A 13,875-nucleotide genomic window follows, 5' to 3' on the forward strand; every position below is an offset into this window, starting at 1 on the left:
CCTCGTGTCACAACTCGAGAGAAAAGAGGGGCTTTCTGTTTTGGTGTTTGTGCTTTTTGGAGCAGTGCAGATGAGACTCAGAGCTTTCCTGTCAACACTATTTTGTTGTGTTTAAGATGAGCAAGGTTTTGACATCACCTTGAACTCATGGTTCCCAGTGGAGTTTCTCTCAAATATGAGAGAGGAAGGTGCGTTACGGTAAAAAGAAGCTGGATTTAACGTCCTCACTTGTCCTGTGCTGACAAGTGAAGATGTTAGCACCCACCCAGCCCAGTCACACACCCACAGGAGCCGCAAAGTGAGACCTGCAGCAACTTCCAAATCTAAGGTCCACTTGTGAAATAAGAAGTGCAACTAATAGTCTGATCCAATACAAACTTACAAACCCACAGAGGAGAGGGCACAGATATAGACTTACCAGACAATTGAAAAAAAAAAAATTGTTGGACCAACTGAACAAAAATTGCTTCAATTGGTTACACACAGAAGTTCATATAAAATCATTAACAATTTTTTGTTTTTAGAGTTGTTAAAAAGTTTTCTTCTTTCAAAGTAAAGACACAGTTGAACAAAATAAGTCAGAGGAGCAAAATAATTTATGCACAAGCACGCACTCAACCCGAGACGCTCCCTCACTCTGCTCACCTGGTTGATGTGTTTGAGTTTGTCTATGATCTGGCTGATGATTGGCTCGGGGGGCTTGTTGCTCTTGGACTCAGAGCCTGGGTGCACTCGCTTCAGGCTGGGCCCGGGAAACCTGACAGGACAGATAGAGACAAAAAAAAGGGAGTCAGTTCTTTTGCTGTTCAATCTTTTTTTTTTAAATGACTTTCGCTGGCTTTAAAAAGAACTGGCTGAACTTTTTTATGAGCGCAGGACACGATGACCTGACCACTGCTCCATCACTCCAAACAAGGCATTTATCACCATCTAGTGTTGATAAGATGAACGACAGCACTCCTGGTTCTCAGTTTCGTGGCTGGAAAGTTCATTTGTAATACAACCCTGACGAGAGGACTGACTTCTCTCTCACTGGAGACATTACGTCTTCAGTTAAATAGGGATTAACTCTTTTTTTTACCAGCTGATGTCAAGATAGTTTGAAAAATTTAATGAAAGTTATGGAGACTGGATATTCTCTGAAGAAAGAATGTATTTATTGGACTATGGTCAAAATGTTTAAGAGTACACCTTAATCAAGACCATCAGGCAGTTGGTTTCAACGCGTACGGACCACTATAGTTCAGGAATTGGAAATTTATAACTAAAATCCAACTCGAAGACAAGAAGAAGCAGATATGTCACATATAAAATATTTTATAATTACAAGCTTTACCAGGGGGCGACAACATTCTCAAAGGAGTCGAACTATTATGCAAAGTCTGGCTGCTGATTAATTTCATGCACACGAATCTGGGCAATTAGTGGCTTTTTAATCATATCTGGTTTTAATAAGAGGACATTAGCAGAGATGTACTTTTTGTCCTGCTTTAGCACCGGGGGTATATTTAGGAAGGAGCAGCCTACAGGCAGGTGCTCACACGTCTCTGTGAGGAAACGCAGCTCTGTCGACACATGTGCATGTTATCAAGAGGAGGAGCTGGAGAGTCTGAGAGGCCGATTTCTCTCTGTTTGTTGTCTTTGGTGTCGAGACTCTCCTGCAGGTGTTGTTTCCCTTGAGTCAGTGCCAGGAGTTAACCCCTTCCCAGCATGCCGTTGGAGCTCTGAGGAGGACAGTAGCTGCTTTGGCACGCATGAGGCAGGTTTGTTTGGATGAGGTGTAGTCAGGATTGACAAGACATTTTCCTCAGGCACCACAGAGATGTGAGTGTAACTGAGGTCAGAGATCGAGATGTGAACGTCTATATTCCTGCAAATGTTGGAAAAACTAAGGATAAATGGGTCGGTGTTGGAGAAAAAAGTATTTTCGGATAAAAATTGAATAAGAGAAAAAAACGGCCTTGAAAAAAGTATGTGTGCAAAGCATGAGGTCATACTCCTATCACTACGACAGACGAGCACACACACACACACACACACACACACACACACACACACACACACACACACACACACCTTTCACCTGCCTTTACCATTCATCAGTCTTCTGCTCTCCCCAAAGTCTCCCCAGACATTTTATTAAACTCAAATTACATTTCCCCAGTTATTTCTTCTTCTTATTAGCCATGATCTCACCCTTTCTCCTCAGCTAATTATCACATTAATAATGGAAAGAGATGTGCGATCCATTAAAGACAGGAATAGAGGAAAATGGGTGGAGGAAAGAGGATTAGGGGAGAGAGATTTTGAGCGGGGATAACAGGTTAGTGTTTCACATTATAGATGCCGGATAATTTTTACCGAGACATCATTTAACATGTATCACCACTAAACCCATTTTTCACCACTGATAGTCTCAGTTGTCAGCTCTCAGTTTGTTATCCGATCGTTTTCTGCGTGTTATTGTTTGGTGATGTGATCGGTTACCTCCAGTGATAACCTAATCTAATCTAACACCAATTACCATTCCATTAGGTCCAGTCTGCATGAGTGAATAAACAAGGGAGAGGAGAAGCAGGAGTCCAGGTGTTGCAAGGATACATAATGGAGTGTGATGCTTTTCACACCACCTGATGGATCACACCTCCAGTCCCAAGCACGGTGAGGTCTGTGGCCCGTACACAGTCAGGCTGCTCCGGTGTGTCATGTCATGTTGAGCAAAAAGTGAATCGAATTTAGATGACATTGTGAAAATAGCTGGAAGGGACTGTCTGAAAATGACTGGTGTGGCTTATAGCTGAACTTTATGTTTGTCAACAATCATGTAGTTTCAAGTATGTTTTTTTTCGAGTTAGAAAAAAGCTGCAACACTCAAACACCCACTCAATTTCAAAATAATATTTCCCACCAAAGTTAGCGGGTATATACAGGAGTTTGGAATGCAAAGATAGAAGAAATTAGCATGTTCACCCAGTTGCCATGCTCCCATCAATGCTGATTGGATTGGATTGTACCCATTCCCATTACTGACAAAAGTCAGACGTTAGTTGATTTTGTTGACCAATGGAAGAGAAGCTTAATGTAACAGAAAGCATTTAATTGTTTACCCCATATGGAGAATCTTAATATTTAATAGGATTTCTAATGTACAACACCAATTTAGACAAGTGAAAGTCTCCTCCTGGATGGTTTTGTTAATCTGCCATTCCACCACTTTTGTCTTGGATGAACTGGCATGACATTTTGTATTTAAATACCATTAGTCCCTAGGAGATGTCTCCTGTTTACTTAGGTGATCCTTGACCTTTCCTCTAGTGCTTTCATGAGCTTGACATTTGTGTGTTTTAGTTAAATCGCTCATCCACTAGCAGATAGATTATCATCAAATGTGGTGGAGACATTCATGTTCCCCTGTGGAGAAGCTGTAATCATGTTGGTTATCCCTGGAAGTTTCCTCTAATGCAACAACAAAGACAAAATTATAATTAGTCCAATGCTTTGGATCAATATTTAAGACCAAATTGCAATAACAAACCTCAGCTGTCCTTTGCGTTTAGTGCTAAATATTAATTTGCTTTTTAACATGTTGAAGTCAGATAGTTGACAGGAAAACAATACACCTGCTTTACATCAGCATGTCAGCATGCTGATGTTAGCATTTAGCACAAAGTACTTCCTAATAAAGCAGTTAGTGTGGCTGTAAACTCTTAAGGCGCCAGTATTCTCCAGCAGAGCTGCTTGACAGATGGTTTGCGTTATTTTCTTCCCCACCCTAAGTAAAAGAAAGCCTGCCCTCTACCCTGCCTCTGATTGGGTTAGGTTTAGGGAAGAATAACAATGTAAGCCAATCAGAGATATAGGGTAGGGGTGGGTGGGAATAAAATAACACTTTCCAAATTCAATTTCTGACATAGGATTAGGTAGATATGGTTCTGACCATATATGTAACTTCTAAAAAGTAGTGTGACATTAAGGCCCAGCCATGGACTTGTGAGAAAGTACACCAGGCTTGAACTTCTCTCACTAGATTTGTTATTTAAATTTTGACACAACTATCTGTAATCATCATCTTCCCTCGTCTATGACAATTTTTCACTCCATCTTTGAGGCTGCTCAGATTAGGTATGAACATTTTTAATTTCACACTTGAGAGGAAAACTCAAAAGAAATATGAAAATGAAAATGAAGCCTAAATATCCTGGATACAAACGCTGCCATCATGCTAAGGTGGAGTCAGAGTCTGCGTAGCAGCGATCAGGGAAGTGAGGTCCTGTCGATAAACGTGCTCGACCAATCAGGAGTCGGTCTCTGCTGTCAATAATGGCATTTCACCCAGTTTATATATCATTCAATAACTAATTAAGACCAAACTTACTGGAAAAATTATCTTTGAATGAACTTTGAATTCTAAGTTTCCACTAACATGGAGGAGGGGGGATTTATGACCTATACTGCAGCCAGCCACCAGGTGGAGATCAAAATGTTTTGACTGTCAATAGGTAAAATTAGCATATGTCCATGTTAACACATTAACAGTGATGTTGGTCAATGTGAAGCATTTTTTGAAAGGCAATGTTCTATTGATGTTACTATTAATATAACTAAAAGGAAGGGTGAAATAAAAGAAAACATTAGGACAAGAGAAAAATAAGACCATCCTGTATTTTTTTTAAACCATCTTACTTTCAGCTAAAAGAAAAATAACACCTTCCCCTGTTTCTGACATCGTCAACTCCAATGTTTGTACATTGTGTAATTTAAAATGTTCACAGTTGACACAGCACCATATCTTGTATCAGCTATCACACACACACATAAACACGGTTGACACTGTCATTAAATCTAAACGAGGAGTGGAAATGTAATATTTTGAGCTGTCCCATCTCTTATCACTGTTATCAGTGGAACACTCTCTGATTTTCTTCCTCTTTTGGAAAGGTGTTGCTCTTCTGATCTTGGCTACAGGTGTGATGGTAAATACGCCTGATAAAAAGTTCCACATTTAGCTCCAAAGATTGCTCCTCCAGTATCGGAGACATTTAGTGCCAAACGCCTTCGGGACTTATCCCCTCCAGCCACCCAAATCTAAATGTATCTGCATCTGACAAGATGAGAACCAGGGCCCCGTTCTGGCTCTGGAGAAGGTCCTGTCTGGGAGGATAATGGAGGATGACCCAGAGCAAGTCTTTGAGTGAAAATGTACCCCGAGTGAATTTGCAGGCATATGCCCTCACAGATGACATGGAGAATTGCTTGCCTCGGGACATTGTAATCTCTCCATCATTTCCTCTGCCTTCCTGCACCTTCCTATCACAGTTTGGTCCAGCTTGTAATCATCCCCTCAGGACAGCTCTGCCCCCTCGCCAACCTGGTGTCTCCTACTCAGATCGAGGCTCCGCTTCTATCTCTGCGACGGACTCTTTTCAGCAGTTTGAGAAAAGCACAGAACTTATACACCGTCCTCTGTAACCAGAGGTAAAACATTAACCTGCAGCACATCTCGTCTGAAAATTGTGCCTGTGCACTGATTAAATTCCACACACAATTTACAAGGCAAAAAGAGAAAATGGATATCTGTGACTATCTAAGCCAAATTGAAATTGGGGCCGACTGACGGGCATGGGCGGAAACGTAAGAAGTTATGATTTGTACAGCCAAAGGACAGGGGGGTAAGTGAAATATTGCGAAAACCAAATAGGGTTCTACAGGGTGCGCGGGAGATGTTAGGGGAGCGTGATTGAAACTGCAATTAACTAAGCGAGAATAAGGTGACAGCACGCCTGACATTAATAACATCCCATAGAGCCAAAGTCAAGATTTACACTCACACTCAGCGGGAGAAGGGGAGCCCCGTATGTGAAGCTCATCAGCTCTGGGCAAACTTACCCTTCAACTCACCTACACTCTCCTAGATGTGCGGCTGGAGTCCTGGGTATTAAGGAATCAGAGCAGACTATTTGTATAAGCGATCATTAATAAAGCCAATGAACCTGAGCACAAACTGCCTGCAGTCTGCAGGGTGTGCTAGAGGCTGGATCGGTCTGTTGTCTAGGGACTGCAGTGTGTGAATGAAACACTGATTTACCTGTCTGTCATCTCCTGCCCGTTCCAGCAGAGGGAGTGGTTCGCTGGAGCAGGCTCTCGGCTGCACAACGCCTCCCCAAGACCACTGTAGAAGGAGCTGAAGCCCCTCAGGTCGGATATGAACTCCCTGCAGCAGAGAAAGACGTGAAAAGTTCAACAGAAAGCGAGAGGGCGAGAGACAGACAATAAAACTGAATATGACTCATATTTGTCAGCAGGGACGAGTTGTCCTGCAGAAAAAGAAAGAAGAAAGAAAAGAATGACAGACAAAGATGAAGAGGTAGAGATAGAACGAGACAGTCAAATTCACTGTGATAGCAGTGAAAGCAAGTTGATGAGATCCCCCCTAAGAAGGGGAGTAAAAGGGATAAAATACACAGTGTTTCTATTTCTAATTGACATTAATCCGGCTATTTTGCTGCCAAGTCCAGTGGCCCCGCTGGGCATTATTACTCTATTCATTTAAGCCTGTTACTGCATAAGAGTGGTTAAACACCAGAGTGGAGAAACAATAGGAAACCTGCCCTCAGTGTCAGGGACAATATAACAAATATTGCAGTCTGAAGTGTGAGCGCTGCTTCATCAGCTGGAAGGGTGAAAGGCTGATTCCACACTATTATGTCTTTGTTTGAAAACGCATCAACTCTGCTACGGGTTCGGAGTTTTAGAGCCACTACAACAGAGAAAGTTGAACACGCTGCTAGCCCCGTCTTAGTTTGGGAGCTATGGAGTTACGTTTTACTCTGGACGAGCAGAAACGGAGATGATTGGAAACAATGACGTTGACACACAACCGCTTGCTGATTGGGTCTTTTCTGTCACAATGTAGCCTTCGCTAATTCTGCTACCAGTGTAGAACGCAACGTGGATGATTCTGCATTTTACAACAATGGTGTGAATAACTGTATACATATGTAGGAGACAAGCCATGCACAGTGTTTACATGAGTGGTCAGGGGATATGTGTTTCAAGGCGTGTTAGTATGGACAGGCATTAAAACTGATACTGAGCGAAACGCTTGTGTGGACACAGATTGTTTTAGTTTCCAAATGCAGTTTCTAAATGAAAACGTAGTATAATGCATGTAGCTAAAGTCTGGATCACAGTCCCTGATGTCCTCACCTGCGGAGGCCAGCCAAAGTCTCATCAGAGTCGCCTGAGGGTGAGGTCTGTACACTGCGGGCTGCAGAGGCTGCGGGAGGCTGAGGAGGAGGGGCCCCGACTGAACGAGAGGCCCGCTGAGGAGTGTGTGCGCACATCCCATTCACCTGCGAGAGGAGAGGAGAAAATGAGAAACCAGCACAGAGTGAGTGAATGCAGTTCCCCAAACCTCTTCACCCCACTTATGTTTCATCGCTCCCAGTTCACAGCCCTAAGCCTGTTTATTCATACTCGTAATAGCAATGACACTGCACATAGAGAGAACCTGTCAACAGCGAAACTGCCCACCAGACTCAGCTGAGCCCTGCTGCAAATTGTCATCTGTTTGTGTTTGTTTATTTTTGGGAGGGATGAAAGGAGGCGGGGGATTTGCATAACAAACAAGTCATTGTATCCTCTGCCAGCCGTTGCCGCCTTGTTCGAATTTGTAATCATAACACTCCAAAAATCGCGAGCGTGAAAATAACGCCTCTCGTTTTGCCCCCCCCCCCCCCCATCATATAAATGCCATTGTGTCTCCACGCGGGACGACATAACAATAATAAATAAAACGTCCCTCTCTGTATCTCAGAGATAATGGACCTGGCACGTTCTTTTCAGGTGCAATAAAAATGCAAATGGATGTTAATGTTTAGCTTGTGGTTTAACGATTTGCCGGTGGTTTAATTTCCCTCAGGGATTCTGGCCTGGGTTTAATTCTGCCATGTAATGTTAACAGCTAATTGTGCCCAGCTCCAGTTTAAGTGAATAGGCTGGCACCGACACCGCCGAATACAGATGGGACCTGATAGAGCGGTAGTGGACATCTTCATCTGGTGGTAACCAAGGCCACATGCACACACACAAACACACACACAAGCACACACACACACATACACACAGATGTAGACAGCCAGAATTTACAGCATAAACAGAAAATGAATCATTTCATGCAATTATTCATTTGAATATAATGTACCTAAGCCCATTAATATGATGAACAGGCACTCCTACATAATAATTCGTCATTGCCAACACACTTACACACACACGCAATCTTGTTTAGTGCGTGCATGCTGACACACAGAAATGCTGATTAGTTGTAAAACAGAATCATCAGGGTTAATCAATACAGCCTTGTCATCCAAGGATACAGTAATAGCAACAGCACACACACACACACACACACACACACACACACACACACACACACACACACTGTCTGTAGCTCTCTCTCACACACACACACAGACACACACAAAAACATCCGGATAATCACAGATGGTTAAGTTCTCCAGCACCAGACATTCACTAATACCCAACATCCCTGACAAGCCATCTCCACTAATACTCCCCTCCTGTGTACTTGAGGGAAACACACACACACACACACACACACACACACACACACACACACACACACACACACACACACACACACACACACACACACACACACACACACACACACACACACACACACACACACTTTGGCCCATTGTCTCTGCCACCACATTTTCTCGCTCTTCATCTTCCCCTTGTGAAATTCACTCGTTCTCCCGCGCCTGGAGCGTGTGCCGGTGCTCCCACAGGCCATGATTAATGTGATTGGAGCTTTTTTTTTTTTTTGTGCATTCCCAGGAAGCCGTAGGGGAGTTGTGGCACAAGGGAGAGACTGATTCTCCACCACCACCCCCTCCACCTGACGATTGTTTCTGGATTCTTCAAGGAAAGGGCTTATTAGTTGGGTATTAATATCACCCAGGGCTGGACTAACACAACCAACAGGAGAGAGTGCAGATAAAGCCTGCCTCAGTGTGAGAGCTCCGAAGTATCTGCACACTTTTATCTGCACCGAGCAGCCTGCCTCCCTGTGAGAGAGAGAGAGAGAGAGAGAGAGAGAGAGAGAGAGAGAGAGAGAGAGAGAGAGAGAGGGCTGCTGACGGCCAGTAACACGACACACACACACTTGCACAGACACAGAGGCCCACATGTCTGTGCACTTGCACACCTGCATCTTAAGGCTCTGTGCGGTGCCCTGCTTGTGCAAACACAGTGGAAAAGATAAATTCCAAACAAATCCATGGCAATTCTGCGCGGATCCTGACGCTTTAAACGTATAATCGGCTTACACATTCATCTTGATCACAATGAGTTATTAATAAGCAAACAGTTTCAGGAGAGAAGATACTGTGGCAAAGGTGGCAGGAGGCCACGCACAGCTAGAACAACATATTGGGGAGTATTAGGTGAGTAATGTTCTAGGGGAGTCGAGGCTCAGGGGAGCAACTGAGTCAGCGCTCAGCTCTGCTCCTCCTCTTCCCTCTTCTTCTCCTTTTTCTCCTTCTGCTGCTTCCACTACTCCATGCATTGTTGTCACCAGCATTGAAATTGGTTTCTGGTGAAACATTGTCGGGGCACTATTTCAGTTGACAGTTATCTGTATTTAAACCAGAATTTTGTGAAACAATATCCTTCAGTCTAATGTGTTATTAATGTTATTTTTGGCTTATTATTTCAACCATTTACCCATATTGTAGCTAAAGATTTTACTTGATGATTCAGCTGTTTATCTATTGCATTTCGGCATCAGTCACTGCTGTTTATGCATAACCTTAAATTTATCATTTTAATTATACATCCCTCCAACATTAAACCCTAAGGATGTATGCTATATGTGTGACTGTACACTGTGAATATGGAGCATAGAAAAACACTGATTGGAGCTATTTAAAACATAAAACATGTATTTACGTGTATTCACACATGAAGGTGAACATCCTGAGGTGATTCTTTCAGAATAATCTTTAAATCTCACTAATCAGTTCAGCTCCATTCGCCTATTTACTAAATCCACCGGCTCAGAAATCTCTGCTTCACATTAATGAAATACAACAACAAATCTCCAGATCTTGTGAAAACAGTAAGTAGTCAGTTTTTTTAAGCACAAAGTTGGACTACAAAAACGGTCCTACGAGATAAAACCTAGAAGTCCCCGAATTAAAACCATCAGGGAGGCTAAATACTGAACAGGGAATGTTAATCTCACTAGATTTGATGATGTTCAGATGAAGAGTCTAATTTAAAATGAGACGTTAGTTGTTTGTTTCATCACAGTTGAGGAAATGCTTGTAAGAGAAATGGATTTCACGCGTCTCACTCACTGTTCTGCTATTCCTGAAGCATTCAGAGCTGTGAAACGTTATTATAGCATGATGTCTCTTAGACACATGTCTGAGGCAGATGAGACAGGGGCGATCTGAATTAGGAGCATGATGTTTCCTACTAAGCGAGATAGAAAACGTAGGACAGAGTCACTGCATTAGCAGAACACTGAGAAGTGTCTGTTAAGTGCAAATGATTGTTTGCTAAATTAGATTTGTGACCAAATTATCAATTCAGTCACACGGAACTGATGATCACAACTGATAGAGGAAATAAGACCCAACCATCTCGGGCAAAGTGATTATATCTGATGTTTCCTTGTTTTGTTCATGGTTTATTTAAACCATTTTTGTGTGTAAATGACTAATCAAAGTCTTTTTTTCAGTGACTAACGACGTAATAAAGAAAATTCTTATTTTTTATCATTATGTCAGCTCTTTAATTACACATGCAAATATAATTGTAATTTAGACGGTCAAACCAAAGACTGTATGTAAAGATGGACGCCATGACCGCTCCCCTTAAGTGAAGCCAAAATGTCTTGATTGTGGAGACGTGTCGTCCATCTTTATATACAGTCTACAGGTCAAACCAACTAAGGATCGGGCTCTTAAGGACATTTAAACTCCCCAGTTTATCTTGCATAATTCAAATTGAACACATGACTTGATAAATAATAACTGAGATGCAAGGTTAGAGCACTTAGAAACATGATTTGTTGCACGTTTGAAAGCTCAAGTGGATTTTAAATCTTCAAAACGGACTCTGATCATTGTGTCCTCAGTAATTTACATGTTTAAGTGGATTAATAAAATACTGCAGATATTGAATAAGAGCTCTGTAAAGCACCAGTTTGGATCTGGTTTGATTTCTTTGAGCTATTTTTGTGCACAAAGGCAGAAGACATCACAAAAGAGAGCTGATGAAAGGTGTATTATTGACAGAAAGTATTACAGGCACGCACAGAGATACTGGATGTTATATTAGACTTATAACTAAGAGTCAAACCGTGTTGAGGGTGTAACAATTCAGAACTCCTGCACTCTGCAGTACATCTCATCTAATCTTGGTCAGATCCATCATATTTCCATCATTGCAGCCGAGGGGGTCGCAGGGTGATGGATGTCTGCTCCACACTGTCCTGTCCTCCTTCACCTTGGGCTCGCTCCTCACACTCTCCATTCTTCTTCTTCTCCCTTTCTTTGCCATCTCTTTTGTCGCCGCTTCTCCCTCTCTCTTTCTCCTCAGAAACTGGTAAAAATAGAGCTTCATAAATCATGCATCTTCTCTCCCAGCAGCATGTATAAGAACGAGAGAATAAGAAATAAATGGGGGGGGGGGGATGAAAGAGAGCGAAAGGATGTTGAGGATGAGATGTGGAGACGGAGGTGGATGACATCAAACTCCGGGAGTGGGGTGGGAAGTTGACAGGGGAATAGATTGGAGCTGCGGGGCTCTTGGCCGCCCTCCTCGTCTCTCTCTGAACAGCGGTTGACTCACGCTGGAGTTGAACTGGATGGAGGAAATGAATGCTAACATGCTATAGGGAGCGGGCCGGCGGACAATGAGTGGTCATCTCAGCAGCACAGTTACAATGTTTCATGTCTGCAGAGGAGAGAACAGACGTCCCTCTCACACCTCGAGGAGTCTTTTACTGAGATAGAGTGGATCCGTCTGTCACCCACAGTAACAGGGGTCTGCACTCACTGGAGGGGAGGTTAAGTGAGGGACACGACCACAGACACAACTATTACACTCACTGCAAACCACAAGACAAGACATACTACTCTGTGGAGCCATGATGCTGCTGTACAAAGAGTAGTTTCCTCCTCGCAGCCAAATGCACACATGCTGAAGTCAACGTTTGAAGAACCAGAGCAGCAATTTTACACATTTGTAGCTCATAAATCATATGTATGGTCTTTTAAACTGATGCTTACCTATTTTTAAACTTTGCCGTTGACTAACGTTTTCCTCATCAATTCATCAATGAGATTTGGGGTGAATGATAACCCTCAGCCTGCAGATATTTTTGCTTAATTTGTATCTATATCTAGTTGTTAAATCAACTCAGACAAATATCATGCTGTGAGTTGTCCGTCTGTGGTTGAATAATCCAGAAGGGAACTGGTATGTGTCCCATCCATGAAAAGGATGTGTCAATTAATCCCCCCCAAATGTAACCACCATCAGTGTCTTCAGTGCTACATATGGCGTGATGCTGTTATTACATTTGTAAAATAAAAAAGATCCTTCGTTGAATCTATGCAGTGTTATTACCAAATCTGTCTTTGTTGCTCTAACTTTTGACTTTTGTTTCTGACATGTGCGCATGTTAGCATCAAAAAAGATCCCCTGTCCGAACCCTAACCACTCGACCTATAGATGCCTCGGTCTGGAAGCTAGAGGTCAGAGGGTTAATCCTGATCTCAACTTCTACAAGATGAAGCTTCAAGTCAGAAATCTCTCATCTAAAAGCTGAACTAGAGCTGCACTTCAAATACAGGGAAAAAAAGTCAAGATTGGAGATCGGAATGAAATCCAAACCGAAACCACAACTTGGAAAACTCACCCTGAATCCATCCTGAGAGACTGAGCCTGTAAGTGGGAGATATGACTTGGTATATAGGTGAGTGACATGTGTCGGACAATGCATTTCATTTTGCTCCCCGTTTCAACTGTCAAGTCTAGGGACGAGGCAGAGGGAGACATCGAGATAAATTAATAACCCCTATTGGTCTAACCCAGGACACTGTTACACATTTCATGTAAGAGAGTCACGGATGGCATGGCTCTACTGAACACGCATGTAAATTACATTTGAACCACTCATATGATTTATTTCTCAAATCTCAAAGGTCTAATATTTTACACTTTCACTCAGTGTTTCATTTCAAGTGTTGATATGCATAAGAGGATATATTTGATATATGTGTGGTTTTAAATAAGATATTGATATAACTTTACATCTCCAATAATTTTATTGATAATAATTTTACACACTCACATTTCTCTCCAGATCTCTAGCAAGCAGAGAGTGTTATGTGGTGGAATCTGAGCATCTCTTCTGACTGGCTGACTGTTTTCTGAGTAACAAACAGCCAGGCCAACCTGGTTGACTTCACTTCTGATGTCATACTGATTTATTTATTTTTGATCTATATAAGTTTTAGGTCATGTGTATAGTCCTATAGGATGCAGATATATCTTCAAAATGCATATTTAACACACACACACACACAGGTAGGCAGGGTGATAAAGTGTTCACTTTACAAGCTACAAATAGTGGTGATAAATTGTTTTAATGAAAAACAAAAAAACACTGCAATGTCCCTTTAATCCTGAAATTCATTCAGCCAAATGCTGAAGCAATCAGGTGTTGTCTTATTGAAGTTGATCTTCCATGACTCCTCAGTGAGATGACATTAGCCTTCAGGGAAACAATGCATCTGTCCCTCCACTGACACCACAGAGCAGAGAGTGTCT

At 42.3% G+C, this 13,875-nt stretch overlaps 1 protein-coding gene across 1 annotated transcript in view; it reads right to left on the reverse strand.

Moving 5' to 3' along the window:
• Window positions 1–13,875, reverse strand: part of gpc3 (glypican 3) — a 115,475-nt gene that overhangs the window by 32,313 nt on the left and 69,287 nt on the right. The window contains exons 4-6 of the mRNA XM_034598224.1: window positions 7,207–7,352; window positions 6,086–6,211; window positions 646–757 (exon numbers count right to left, since the gene is read on the reverse strand). Of these exons, the coding sequence (XP_034454115.1) occupies window positions 646–757; window positions 6,086–6,211; window positions 7,207–7,352 (384 nt within the window). The remainder of the gene's footprint in view (window positions 1–645; window positions 758–6,085; window positions 6,212–7,206; window positions 7,353–13,875) is intronic.

This window comes from Hippoglossus hippoglossus, chromosome 10 (assembly GCF_009819705.1).
Source record: "Hippoglossus hippoglossus isolate fHipHip1 chromosome 10, fHipHip1.pri, whole genome shotgun sequence".
Classification (NCBI taxonomy): Eukaryota; Metazoa; Chordata; class Actinopteri; order Pleuronectiformes; family Pleuronectidae; genus Hippoglossus; species Hippoglossus hippoglossus.